Here is a 14713-nt window from a genome sequence, read left to right as displayed (position 1 = left end):
ACATCATGGTCTTAGAGGGCAGTAGATGAGTCATGCATGAATGAAAGATGTCTTCTTATCCCGGAACTATACTCAGATGGATTACTTCAAAATAGCTGGGTCACATGTCCAACCAAGGAAAAGAATAATGTCTTTAATTCCTTTTGCAAAGCCATCACCGCTGTGAGAACCAACGTTGCCAACCTCAGCGATGCCGCGTTGTGGAAAATCAAGAGGGCGCGCTTTGCAAGAAACCGGCAGAAGAGTGTACGGTCTCTGAGGGACAGCGTGAAGGGGCCCACAGAATCCAAGAGGGCGCTCTCCCTCCCTGAAACCCTGACCTCCAAAATCCGTTGAGTATCTTCCTTCTTCCTCCTGTGACATCTGTTTAATGTCTTCCTGGAGCTAACGTGTCTTGTCGAGTGTTTGCAGAAAGTAGCTCAGTTAGCAAACAGCCAGTTCATCAAGTTTGGCCCTCAGCGTCCCTGGAAACATCACTCCGTGGACATAAGAGTCACGGGTGGCTTTGTCTAGTTTGTGGGTGTAGCAAAATCCTGACTGATCCAGCAGTAGTTCTGAAATGAAGGAAGCGAACCCACTGATGCTTGGCATGAGGCTTAGAGGAAACATTTGGTTTTGAGTTTTAGAGTAAAAGGGCCGGCAGGGCAGCCTGGGTAGCAGTCAAACTTTGAATGATTCTCATTTTGTGAGTGCTAGAATCAACCACATAGGCCTCCAGAAAGACCAGCAAAAATGGTGGCTTTTGAAAAAGAAAAACCAGGCTGAAGAGAAGTTGGATTTCTATTCAACTTCAGATAACTTATAAATGGAAATAAGCTTTGATGTCGATTTAAAAAGACCACACACATTTGTTTCATAAAGGTCTTTATATTATATTTAAAGAGAATGCTTTTCCTTAAGTAACCAAATGACTAAATACCAGTGTTTAACAACAGCACATAAGTGGCAATAATAAAGACTGCAGAACTAAATCACTGTGAATGAATGAGTATATCTGGATGATTTAGTCTTAAATACCACCCATGAAGTAACACCGCATGCACACTTAAGCACACTCTGTCCAGAGCAGAAAGATTTGCATTTCCTTGGCATTCATTAGAGAACAACTTTATATGACATGATCATGTTAGTCATAAATATGATTTGATTTTCTTTGCTACATTTTCCTTTTTTATGACAAGCTCTAATAATGTGGTATTTTGAGCCTTAGAAGAGTTGGTAGAAAGCCTTTTAAGTAATTGATAGCCTTAGCTTCTCAGGGAGCAAAGCGAATCACACTGAAGAATAATTCATAGTGACCCCGGGAGAAGCTGGTGCCAGCTGAGGGACACCAACCCTAGGCTGAATTAACTACAACTTTTGTATGAGTTTTCCAGCCCTTTAATAACCTAACTGACTAGTTTGGGTTTCACTTGATTTATTGTTATTCCTTTACTAATTCACACAGCCATTTTGATGCTTTTAGAATCCACATGACTTGAAGGGGTTTTCTTGAGATCAGAAACAAAACACAAGCATTTTGGAGTAAACATCTTTTATATAATGTCAATTACAAATAAGAAAACTTAGCGTGCTTCTGCTATCCAGAGCAGCCAGCACTGAGTATTTTTCTAGGCTCCAGTTGTCTTTAATGCTTATTGAAATAGAGTTGTTGTTGATTTTTAAGCTGTGAGGTTGACCAGGCATGAGCAGTCTGCTCCAGCTCTCGGTGGGACACCTGAACAGACGCCAGGTGGGTACTTCTGACACAAGTGTCTCTATCATAGGTACCCTAGGTAAAGAACTCAGTGTTTCTCACTGGACCAGAGTGATATTAAGATCTGCGAGCCCCAAAGGGTCTCGCTCTCGATGCTCAAACGTCTGAACCGCTGCTGGGTCAATTCTTTACATCGTTTTCTAAGCAGACGATTTCTGATCCCATTGACTTTTGGTCCCGTAAGAAGCACCAATTGTTCACCTCTCCACGGACAGCAGGCGTGACTAGGATCGTGCTCCTTGCTCCCGATGTGTTTGTATGTGTAAGCTACACATAGAAACTCTGTGCTCATAGATAAGAGTTTTCTTCAGGTGAAACACACTCTTCATTTGCGTTTTGAAAGGGTTTTGTGTTTGAACCACCATCTGCTCATCTTTGCGAGTCTGTGCCTTTCCGTTCTTCAGGAGCGTTTCCATCGCTTGGAGGATCTGAAGGCCTTATGTAGGGTGACACGGCTTAACCTCCCATGTCACATTCCTTACTGTTAGAACTTAGCACGAGGTGTCCCAAGGGTTGAGCAGACACTGGCGAGGACATTCCTAACTGAGGGCTGTCCGTACAGTACCACCATTCACTGAGAGTTTCTGGATACCTGCATGGCTGTCATGTCAACCTCGATGACCCACCGATGTCTCATTCTATAAACATTTGGATTTTTATCTGAGTATAGCTTTAAGTTAAAAGTTTCAGAATGGTATTAACTAACACTCTGAGAAAAAATTTACATAAGGAGACTTTGAAGGTCATGAGCTTTGCATATTATAAAAAAGTCACTCAAAACACAGACATTCAGGAGTTGGAGAGATGAAAAGGCCCCAGAGATTTGGATACAGGAAGTTAACGGGGGGCAAAAAAAGTCTTCTTTCTCTTTTGAAAGGGATTAGAAAACACAGAATGGCAAACGTGTGGCTGAGTCCCTCTTTGATTTATAACTATCTCTTCTTTGGGGAAAGAGAAAGAAAGAAAGAGGGTAATTAAAAGAACTTCTGATCTAATGACACACAGTCTAGATTGGGAAGGTGGGATCTGGGCTGGAGAGATGGTTCAGTGGTTAAGAGCACTTGCTGCTCTTGCAGAGGACCCAGGTTTAATTCAAAGCACCCACACAATGGTTCACAATTGTTTGTAGCTCCAGTTCTAGGGGATCTGATATCCTCTTCTGGCCTCTTAGGGCAGTGGGCATAGGCCACACATAGTGCACTTATGTATCTGTAGGCAAAGAACTCATACACATAAAATAAAAATAAATAAATCTCCTAAACAAAGAAAGGTGAGGTCCATCTAGTTCCCTTTCAGTGAGGCCTTTTGGAGAAAATTCTTAGTAAGTTTCATATATTTCCTTTATTTTATCTCGAGGCTGGTCTTTCCATTCACACTTCCTTGAAAGGCCAGTCTTTGGTTACTATTATCCATTCTAACAATCCAACTGAAGGAGCCCCTCACATACTTGTAGGAAAATGTCCGTGTGTTTGCTGAAGTTAAGAAAAGCCTCAAGCAACATATCATTCCACCCGAAGGACCAGGCAGAAAGGGGCAGGCAGCAGCATAGTTTAAAGTAAGTATGAAGCTAAGACTTCTGGGAGAGAATCCCCGTGACAACAGGACGAGGAAAGCCTCCCTGGTTTGGAAGCAGTTGGCCCAGCTTTTAAGGCGTGCAGAACAACTGTTGTGTCTTTAAATTATCCTTCACTGGATAGTGATGTTTTTACTTGGAAGTGAAGGCATGCTCCGTCAGAAGACGGTGTAGGATAGCGTAAAATGGAAGAGCCTGCTGCTTAACAAACAGATTTCTGTTTAGTCTGGGCAGCGAGCCCCTCTGTGCAGACTTGCTATTGATTAGGCCTGAAATAAACCGGGTGTGATTTAATTATGCAGTAAAAAAGCTTTCTAATTGGTGTTTAGGCTGAACTTTGGGACTCTGGGTTTACAATGTATGATTTTCTAATCTTAGCCTTAATGTAGGACTCGCGGCAAATAAAACGGAAGGTCTTTCTATAGTTAGATGGTATACTCTACAAGGCTTGAGAAAAAAGCTGCATTCCCCTGTAATGTGTAGGAGCCAAGCCAAAGTCTTTTGTGTATATAAATAACATTCATGGAGCGTGAGAGCTGACATTGGAGGGGTACTAACATTCACATTGTATAGTAAAGAAACTAGGAGTTTCTCACAAAGGGACACCTGCCACAAATTTGCTGGTAACAGGCTTGGGTCTCACACTCATTGTTCCTGAGTTCCCTATTTATATGGCTTATGTGGCCATATAAACACCACCATGTTCATTGATTTCAGACTCCATCGCTGCTGGCCTGGCATTTGTGCAATTTGTAAGGTGTCTTTTCAGTAATACTGTGGGCATTTCAGATTGGCATGTCTGCAGTGCCCGCTGAGGGTTACCTGGCTACAAGGTTTAGAAGGTCTATCAGCTCAGTACCAATGAACAGTGCCAGCCACACAAGTGTGATATGCTCAGTCTTCGCATGTCTCTCATCCCCAGGGATGAATAGCTGGAAAGTAAGAGACTGGAAATATATTTCACATATGTTTCATGTCCCTTCACCTACAGTGTATTTACACGCATGCCTGACTTTAACAGCAGAAGCAACAGGAGAGCATTTCATCAGCTGAAGCTGCAGGGGGCTTTCCCTCCGGCTTCTCATTGGTGGAACTGTCCAAGTTTGTTTTCTGTTGTTATGCTCGAACACCAGGGCTGAATGGCTGGACACAACCCGGGAAGAATGGGTTTACTTCCTCTGCCGTCCCATCATGGAGGAAGTCAGGGCGGGGACTCAAGGCAGGAACCTGGAGGAGTGCCTCTCATTGGCTTGCTCCCCAGGGCTTCCTCAGCTTGCTTTTTGATATCACCTAGGACCACCTGCTCAGAGATGGCACCACCCACAGTGGGCTGGATCCTCCCACATCAATCATCCATCAAGAAAACGCCCCACAGGCTTGTCTGCAGAGAATCTGATGGAGGCGTTTTCTCAGATCAGAGTCACTCTTCCAAAATGACTCCAGCTTGTGACGAGTTGACAAACAAATAAACAACAAATGAAAACCCATAGCCATCACAGCCAGAATATAAACACATGGTAACAGGACACAGGCTAGGAAGAGGCAAAGGAGGAGCATGTGAGCTAGAAGGTTAGCTTCCCAGCTCTTCTGCAGTAGTATGGACACGCATACACACACACACACACACACACACACACACACACACACGCACGCATGCACGCACGCACACCTTCAGTAGTATGAACACACATGCATGCAGACACGCACATGCACCCATACACACACACACACTGGAACTACTTTGGGAAAAGCTTTAAGTTGACAGATAGGTGAAGGCTTAAGAATGCAGCATTTGACCTTGGGTTTTCTGGGTCAAATGTAGGAACAAACTCATTGACGGGGTCTTTGCTTTCCCTGCCTGATTGTCACATGTTACTTCGAAAGAAAGGTTAGTGAGTCAGTTCATATAGAGGCATGTTCCCACATTAGTTTTTTTTTTTTGTCATGGGACCTCAATTTTTCCCTTATATAGAAGACAGGATCTGGAGCATTATTTGAGTTCAGTTCACTTGGACACGTATGAACATTAAGTATGTCCTCTGTGGAACGGCATCCTGTGCTCTATGACGGGTGCTAAGACGGATAAGATGTAACACGTGCCTCCAAGCCATGTGTCTGTTACAGGGGAAATAAACAAGGAACAGATAAAGTTCTGCCTTGCATAAGAGATATTTGGGGAATGCTAAAGGAAATTTTCCTCTTCTGCTTCCCAGCTTATCTCTTCTCATCTTTGGAACATAGCAGAATATAGGGCCAATGTCCAATTACTGAGGGGACTGTGGGCATAGGGAATAAGAATGGCTTCTGGGGAGTAGATTCGTAGCACAAAACGTGGGACCAGATGGAAGTTTGCCCTGGCAAGGGTGGGCGAGCATTGGTTCTTCTGAAATCCATAAGTAGTCCAGCTTGGGGGAGTGCTGAGCATGTGGTATGTGGGGGATGGGAGGCCCAGGAGCCATGTCTCAGAAAGCAGATTCTTCCTGGTGCCAATAACCTGAATCTGTGACGCTGTGTTCTGCTTCAGAACATTCAGTCACTCCACTCTGTGAACAAGCCAGTCCACACTAAATTATGGTAGGCTAGCTCTGCCTCCAGGGTTATAATAACATATATACTTTATTTACAGAAATAAAATCAAACCTTTAAAACGAATCACTATGGTTAAGGAAGGAACCACACAGACTAGAACTGAAAACTAGCGGGCGTCCTAATTGTTGTGCTTTAGTTGTAGGTATTTAGTTTTAAAGTGGAAATTGTATATCTTTTATACGTAATTCAAGTAGTACTAAATAACAGCCCATCCAGTTTTGTACAGCTTATTTTCCATAGTGATTTGACCTGGTCACTTTCCCTTAAGAAGTGTGCATCTCTCATAAGCCCACTCTATTCTAATGGAATATGATGAGCTAAATGCAGGCTTGCAATGTCCAGGGTGGGAGGGGCAGATTAACGGAGTAAGAAATAGTGGTTTATTTTATGCATGGGGATAAGTACTTTTGATGGCTTGCTAAGGATCTCTCATTATGACTGCAGAGGGAAGGCAGACTAAAAGCAGCAAGCATCATCCGGAAGCACTGATCACTGAAATGAGGGCACATATAAAATGATATTCAGCCATGGAGGAAATATGATTTGCTGAGAATTTAAAAAAAAATTCCCCTTGTAATAGGAAGGCGAGGTTTAGAATGGATAGGATAGAGTTTGACGAGTTGTCTTCTAGGCTGTGACTTGAGGCAGAATGAGGTGGGGGCAAGACTCTCTCTGTTCTGGTGTCCCTAGCTTATTAGGACTAACATCAAAGCAGCTGTATCATCCCCATTTCCATTTAGGAGTCAAGCTATGCTAGACACGAAGGAGCCAGGCAAGCCTGAGAGATGCGTGCTCTCCTAAAGCCTGCACCCCAGAGCTAAAAGGAATTGAGTGCTGAAACCCTGCCTTGGCGGGATGCCTGCTGCTGCTATAATGACATTGGGCCCACATGGAACCTACACACACACACACACACACACACACACACACACGCACGCACGCACACACACACGCGCACGCACACACACGTCCCACTTTTTCTTTTCTTTATTTATTTTTACCAATTTTCTTGAAGCAGTACTATTAATCTAACTCTAAAATAATAGTCCAGAAAGGAAAATCAAAAGTAGTTTTTCAAAAAATGTTTTCTGAAAAAAATTATACTTTCTACTTATGTGTATGTGTGCACCTGCTTGTCTGTATGTGTACCACAGGATGCAGGTGCCTCAGAGGCCAGAGGAGGAAGCCAGAGTCCCTGATATGAAGGCACAGGGGCCTGTGAGCGCATGGTGGATGCTAGGAACTGAACCCCTATCCTCTGCAAGAGCAGCAAATGCTCTTAACTCATGAGCCAAATCTATCCTCACAAAGTAGACAGGCTTTTTTTTTTAATTTCTATTTTTTTTAATGCTAAAAAGAGTTGTCTCTTGCTGGGCAGTGGTGGCACATGCCTTTAATCCCAGCATTTGGGGGGCAGAGGCAGGAAGAACTCAGAGTTTGAGGACAGCCTGGTCTACAGAGTGAGTTCAAGAACAGCCAGAACTACACAGAGAAACCCTGTCTCAAAATCAAACAAACAGAAAGAATTCTCTCTATATATGTGTGTGTTTTGGTTTTCAAAGATTTACCTAAGAATTGCTTTTGATCAAATCTTATATTCAGTTTAACTATAATATGTGATGAGTTTGGACCTTTCTGGTCTTTCATTGAAATAAGGTGCTCCACATACATTGTTTAGTGATAAATGCCTCAATATAATGATGCTATGGATTATTCATGTGTGAACCAAAATCTTAGGTGCTTTAAAAATGAATTTAATGGGGAAAGTTCCTAAAGCATGTTGCATGTGTGCATATTGCATGTGTGCATATTGCATGCTTTGTGGACAGACTGAAAATGTTAATGTCTGGGGTCATAATGTCGAGGGTCAGAAGGTCCCTCTGGATGAGAGCCCTTAGACTTAGTTGGTTCTGCCTGCTCTTGAACACTACCTCCTCCTCTTATACCTGTGGGTAGATCAGGGGAGGTAGCTGATCAAGTTTGCTACCACCTCTGCAGGCCCTGTTGAAGTGTAATCGTAACTCTCGATCCAGCATTACTCTACGCCCCTGTCCTAGAGCAGAGTGGCTGTTAGACAGACCAGCTCCACAGTATAAGGAAGCTTCTATCTGGCTTCTCTCCATCCGGCCCTGAAAGATAGAATTTTTGCCAAATTAACTGAGGCATTAGTGGAAATTGTGTCATTTTGACATTAAAATTTATATAATTTGCATACTTATAGTAGATGCAACCAAGGCTAGGTTCGCAAAAGTTTGCACCCTATGCTTGTCCTCACACTGCTGGACTTACCCTTGAATGAAGAGATGCGGATGCTGATGTCCAGCTCTAATAACCTATTACATAAAAACTTAAATTGAATTTAGAAATTCTACTGTTGTTTATCAAAAGGACAGGCTGCAGAGTGATTTGGAAAAAAACATAAATAAGTACAAGAGAGAAAATAAGATCCTTCCTTCCTTCCTTCCTTCCTTCCTTCCTTCCTTCCTTCCTTCCTTCCTTCCTCAAAGTCCTAAACCAAACGGGACCACAAAGAGTGGAGGGGGCTGGGCAGGCTAGAAGGCTAGGAGGGGGTGGGGCAGGCTAGAAGTCTGGGGTGCGGCACAGGTGTAACCAGGAGTTGAAGAGGAAGCCAAGGACTAGAGCGCATTTTCTTTCATGTGAAATCTCAGCTCACCTCATGGAGTTATTTATTTATTTATTTATTTATTTATTTATTATGTTGTTGAGAGCTCATGTCTCTGTCTCTCCTTCGCCATTTGTGTCTCTCATTACATACTGCAAGGCTTATCATTGGCCATTTGTAATTCAGAGACTACACACTGCTGAATCTCAACATTTGGAAAAAATATTATTTTGCCTCAGCTGACTCATGAACATTATTGGATTGAGACAATAATTGAAATAAAATCCCACCAGCGAGTCCTTTTCTGCTTGGCGATCTTACTAACATGGAGTTCAAGCTGGGCAGAGCCTCCTCTGTCTCCTTTACTGAGGATACAACTTGGCCACTGTATTAAGAATTGCGAAGTTTGCTAGGTTCTGACAGGTTGAGGACAGTGTTGCCGGTTAGGTCTTCAGGTTTGTCTCCACTCCTGTCTCACTCCTGAGTAACTCTTCAGTGATGGAGACAGTAGCTGCCGCCTCAGGAGCGACACTCCGCTCGGAAGCCATATTGTGCCTTTAATTTCTCATGTAGAATGGAACTTTTACATGCGTAGTAGAAGCAGAAAGGGTGGTAATTTGTCAAGGTCAGGTGACAGCTTAATGCACACTGACTGTGTTCCTTACACTGACAGGACAACAGTCTCCTGAGAATGACAACACCATCAAGGACTTGCTCCCAGAAGATGCTGGAATCGACCACCAGACAGTCCACCAGCTGATTACAGTGCTCATGAAGTTCATGGCCAAGGACGAGAGCAGCGCGGAGTCAGACATCAGCAGTGCCAAGGCCTTCAACACCGTCAAGAGGCACCTCTACGTCTTACTTGGCTACGACCAACAGGAAGGCTGCTTCATGATTGCACCCCAAAAAATGCGCCTGTCAACATGCTTTAATGCATTTATTGCAGGCATTGCCCAAGTAAGTGTAATGGTGCTTTCAGGAGTCTGGTTGTGGGTTTTGATAGAAACAAGGTATTCCATTCCGCTTAGATAATGTGGAGTGTAAAAGTTTGTTCAAATTACTTGGTATTAGGCAGGGGTCTGTAAAGGGGAGAATAAGATGGAGTAGGAGTTAGCAGCTTTGTATTGTAAAGGAAATGTCTATAAAATATATTTAACACAATATTGAAACACAGTGGGAGTATGGTAGCTCATTCAGTGAGATGGCCATGGAACAAGCATATGAATCCGAGTTCAGTCTTTAGGGCCCACGGAAAATAGAAAACGTGTAGTGGGCATCTATAACCCTCGTGCTAGGGCAGTGCAGACAGAGAAGGTCCTGGAGCTCATTGCCTTCGCAGCCTGTCTAATTGGTGTGTTCCAGATTAAGGAGAGACCCTGTCTAAAATTTATATTATAGTATTTTTTATTTGGTGCCCAATATTTTTCCAGCATGTCATCACATTGAGGTAGTACCAAGCTCCTTCCCCTGCATTGAGGCTAGGTAGGGGCATCCCTGCATGAGGAATAGGTTCCCAAAAGCCAACTCATGTCCCAGGGACACATCCTGCTCCCACTTCTAGGGGCCCCACAAACAGACCAGGCTACACAACTGTCATCCACATGCAGAAGGCCTAAGTTGGTCCCGTGTAGGCTCCCTAGCTGTTAGGCCAGAGTCTGTGAGCTTCCATTAGCTTGGTTAGTTGTCTTTGGGTTTTCCTGTCATGATCTTGACCCCCTCTCTTGCTCATACAATCCTTCCTCTCTCTTGTCAACTGGACTCCTGGAGTTTGGCCCAGTGCTTGGCTGTGGATCTCTGCATCTGCTTCCATCAGTTACTGGATGAAGTCTCTCAGCTAACAGTTAGGGTAGTCACCATTATCGGAGAAGACCAGTTCAGGCACCCTCTCCACTATTTCTAGGAGTCTTAGCTGGGGTCATCCTTGTGGATTCCTGGGAGTTCCCCTGGCATCTGGTTTCTCCCTAACCCCAAAATGGCCTCCTCTATCAAGATACCTCATTCACTGCTCTCCCTCTCTGCCCTAACCCCAACTTGACAACCTGATCCCTCATGTTTCTTTTCCCCAGATCCCTTCCCCTCCACCTCACCCCCAGTTTATCCAGGAGATCTCATCTATTTCCCTTTCCCAGGGCAATCCATGCATCCCTCTTAGGGTCCTCTTTGTTATCTAGCTTCTCTGGAGCTGTATATTGTAGGCTGGTTGTCCTTTGCTTTATATTTAATATCTATTTATGAGTGAGCACATATATGTTTGTCTTTATGGGTCTAGGTTACCTCACTCAGGATGATTTTTTTTTCTAGTTCCATCCATTTGCCTGCAAATTTCATGATGTCATTGTTTTAAGCTGTGAATAATACCCCACTGTGTAAATGTACCACATTTTCTTTAACTATTCTTCAGTTGACAGGCATCTAGGTTATTTCCAGGTTCTGACTATTATGAATAGTGCTGCTAAGAACATAGTTGAGCATGTGTCCTTGTGATATGATTGAGCATCCTTTGGATATATGCCCAAGAGTGGTATTGATGGGTCTTCAAGTAGATTGATTCTCAATTTTCTGAGACCGCCATACTGATTTCCATAGCAGCTGTACAAGTTTGCACTCCCACCAGCAGAGGAGGAGTGTTCCCCTTACTTCACATCCTTTCCTACATAAGCTGTCATTAGCATTTTTTTTATCTTAGCCATTCTGAGAGGTGTAAGATGGTATCTCAGAGTCATTTTTATTTGTATTCCCTGTTAGCTAAGGATGTTGAACAATTCTTTAAGTGTTTCTTGAATATTTGAGATTCTTCTGTTGAGAATTTTCTGTTTAAATCTATACTCCATTTTAAATGGAATTATTTGGCATTTTGATGTCTAGTTTCTTGATTTCTTTATATATTTTGGAGATCAGTCCTCTGTCAGATGTGGGATTGTTGAAGATTTTTTTCCTGTTCTCTAGTTTGCTATTTTGTCTTATTGACAGTGTCTTTTGCCTTACAGAAGCTTCTCAGTTTCAGGAGGTCCCATTTATTAGTTGTTGATTTCAGTGTTTGTACTTCTGGGATTATACATAGGAAGTAGTCTCCTGTGCCCATGAATCCAAGACTACTTCCCACTTTTTCTTCTACCAGGTTCAATGTAACTAGATTTCATGTTGAGGTCTTTGATTCACTTGGTCTTGAATTTTGTGCAGGGCAATAGATAGGGAACTATTTGCATTCTTCTACATGCCAACATCCAGTTATGCCTGTACCATTTTCTTTTTTTTATTGTATAATTTTTGCTTCTTTGTCAAAAGTCAGATGTTTATAGGTGTGTGGATTTATGTCAGGGTCTTTGATTCAATTTCATTGATCACCAGTCTATTTTTATGCCAATACCATGCTGTTTTTATTACTATAGTTCTATAGTAGAGCTTAAAGTCAGGGATGGAGATATCTCCGGAAGTTCCTTTATTATACAGGATTGTTTTAGCTATCCTGGGTTTTTTGTTTTTTTGATATAAAGTTGAGTGTTGTTCTTTCAAGGTCTGTGAAGAATTGTGTTGGAATTTTGATGGGGATTGTGTTGAATCTGTAGATTGCTTTTGGTAAGATTGCCATTTTAATAATGTTAATCCTACCAATTCATGAACATGGGAGATCTTTCCATTTTCTAATATTGTCTTCAGTTTTTTCTTCAAAAACATAATGTTTTTGTCATACAGCCCTTTTACTTGTTTGATTAGAGTTACTTCAAGATATTTTATATTATTTGTGGCTATTGTAAAGGGTGTTGTTTCTCTGATTTCTTTCTCAACTCATTTATCATTTGTATATCGAGGGGGCCTGGTGTTTTTGAGTTAATCTTGTATCCAGCCACATTATCATCGTATCATCTGCAAATAGCAAAAGTGTGACTTACTCCTTTCCAGTTTGTATTCCTTGATCTCCTTTTGTTGATTTGTTGCTCTAGCTAAAACTTTGAGTACTGTATTGTAGATATGGAGACCATGGGCAGCCTTCTTTTCTTCCTGACTTTAGTGGAATTGCTTTGAGTTTCTCTCCATTTAATTTGATGTTGACTGTTAGCTTGCTATATATTGCTTTTTATTATGTTTAGGTATGCTCCTTGTATCCTTGATCTATCCAGAACCTTCATCATAAAGGGGTTTTGGATTTTGTCAAAGGCCTTTTAAGCATTTAATGAGATGATCATGTGTTTTTTTCTTTCAGTTTGTTTATATGGTGGATTACTTTGACTGATTTTCATATGTTGAACCATCCCTGCATTTCTGGGATGAAGCCTACTTGATCATGGTGGAAAATATTTTAAATGTGTTCTTGGATTCAGTTTACCAGTATTTTATTGAATATTTTTGCATTAATGTTCATGAGGGAGATTGGTCTGTAATTCTCTTTCTTGGTTATATCTTTGTGCAGTTTGGGTATCATTGTAACTGTGATCTCATAAAAAGAATTTTGCAATGTTCCATCTGTTTCTGTTGTTTGGAACAATTTGAGGCGTATTTATATTATCTCATCTTTGAAATTTTGATAGAATTCTACACTGAAACTATCTGGTCCTGGGTTTTTTTTGGGGGGGGGGACTTTTAATGATTGTTTATATTTCCTTAGGGGTAATAGGTCTGTTTAATTTGTTTATCTGGTATTGATTTAATTTTGGTATGTGGTACCTATCCAGAAATTGGCGATTTCTTTTAGATTTTCCAGTTTTGTGGAGTACAGATATTTGAAGTATGACCTGCTGAGTCTCTGAATTTCCTCAGTGTCTGTTGTTATGTCCCCCTTTTCATTTCAGATTCTGTTAATTTGGATGTTCTCTCTCTGCCTTTTGATTAGTTTGGATAAGGGTTTGTCTATCTTGTTGATTTTTCTCAAAGAACCAGCTCTATGTTTCATTAATTCTTCGTATTAGTCTCTTGGTTTTTAATTTATTGATTTCATCCCGGATTTTATTTCCTGCCATTTACTCCTCCTGGAGTAAATTTGCTTCTTTTTGTTCTAGAACTTTCAGGTGTGCTGTTAAGTTGCTAGTATGGGATTTCTCCAGGTTCTTTATGTAGGCGCTCCATGCTATGAACCTTCCTCTTAGCACTGCTTTCACAGTGTCCCATACATTGGGTATGTTGTGGATTCATTTTCATTGAATTCTAGGAAGTATTTAATTTCTTTATTTCTCCTTTGACCCAGTGGTTATTCAGCTGAGAACTGTTCAGTTTCCATGAGTTTGTAGGCTTTCTGTAGTTTGTGTTGTTGAACTCTAACTTTAACCCATGGTGTACCAATAAGATACAAGGGATTATTCCAACTTTTTTCTGGCTGTTGAGATTTGCTTTATGACCGACCAAGTATGTGGTCAGTTCTAGAGAAGATTCCAAGAGGTGCTGAGAAGTAGGTATATTCTTTTGTGTTCTGTTGAAATGTTCTGTAGGTGTCTATTAAGTCCATTTGAATCATAACATCTGTTTCCTTGTTTCTCTGTTAAGTTTCTGTCTGACTGACCTGTCCTTTGGTGAGAATGGGGTGTTGAAGTTTTCTACTGTTTATGTGTGAGGTTTGATATGTGGTTTAAGCTTTAGTAATATTTCTTTCAGAAATATGGGTGCCCTTGTACTTGGGGCATAGATGTTCAGAACTGAGACTTCATCTTTATGGATTTTTCCTTTGATGAATATGAAGTGTCCTTCTCCATCTCTTTTGATTAACTTTAGTTTGAAGTCTATTTTTTTTAGGTATTAGGATGGGTGATGGGGAAACTTGCTTCTGAGGTCTGTTTGGTTGGAAAATCTTTTTCCAACCCTTTACTCTGAGGTGATGTCTGTCTTTGAAATTGAGGTGTGGTTTTGTATGCATCAGTAGGATGGATCCTGTTTTCATATCCATTCTCTTAGCCTGTGTCTTTTTATAGGTGAATTGGGTCCATTGATATTAAGAGATTCTATTGACTATGATTGTTAATTCTTGTTATTTTTTGTTTTCTGTGGTAGTGGTGGTAATGTGTATGTTTCCCTTTGTGTTTGCTGGTGTGAGATCATCTATTGCCTGTGTTTTTTTTGTGGATATAGCCAGCTTCCTTGGGTTGGAGTTTTCCTTCTAGTACTTTCAGTAGGGTTGGATTTGTGGCTAGGTATTGTTTAAATCTGGTTTTGTCATGGACTATCTTGTTTTCTCCATCTATGC

The 14713-nt window shown here is 41.5% G+C and overlaps 1 protein-coding gene across 1 annotated transcript in view; it reads left to right on the top strand.

Annotated features, from left to right (window-relative positions):
* The window catches only part of Unc79 (unc-79 homolog, NALCN channel complex subunit), a 192166-nt gene that overhangs the window by 90675 nt on the left and 86778 nt on the right, over positions 1-14713 (top strand). The window contains 2 exon segments of the mRNA XM_038337440.1: positions 152-331; positions 9215-9501. Of these exon segments, the coding sequence (XP_038193368.1) occupies positions 152-331; positions 9215-9501 (467 nt within the window).

The sequence above is a fragment of the Arvicola amphibius genome, chromosome 7 (genome assembly GCF_903992535.2).
Source record: "Arvicola amphibius chromosome 7, mArvAmp1.2, whole genome shotgun sequence".
Lineage (NCBI taxonomy): Eukaryota > Metazoa > Chordata > Mammalia > Rodentia > Cricetidae > Arvicola > Arvicola amphibius.
The sequence above is the reverse complement of the archived record's forward strand: the minus strand, read 5'-3'. Positions and strand labels throughout refer to the sequence as shown.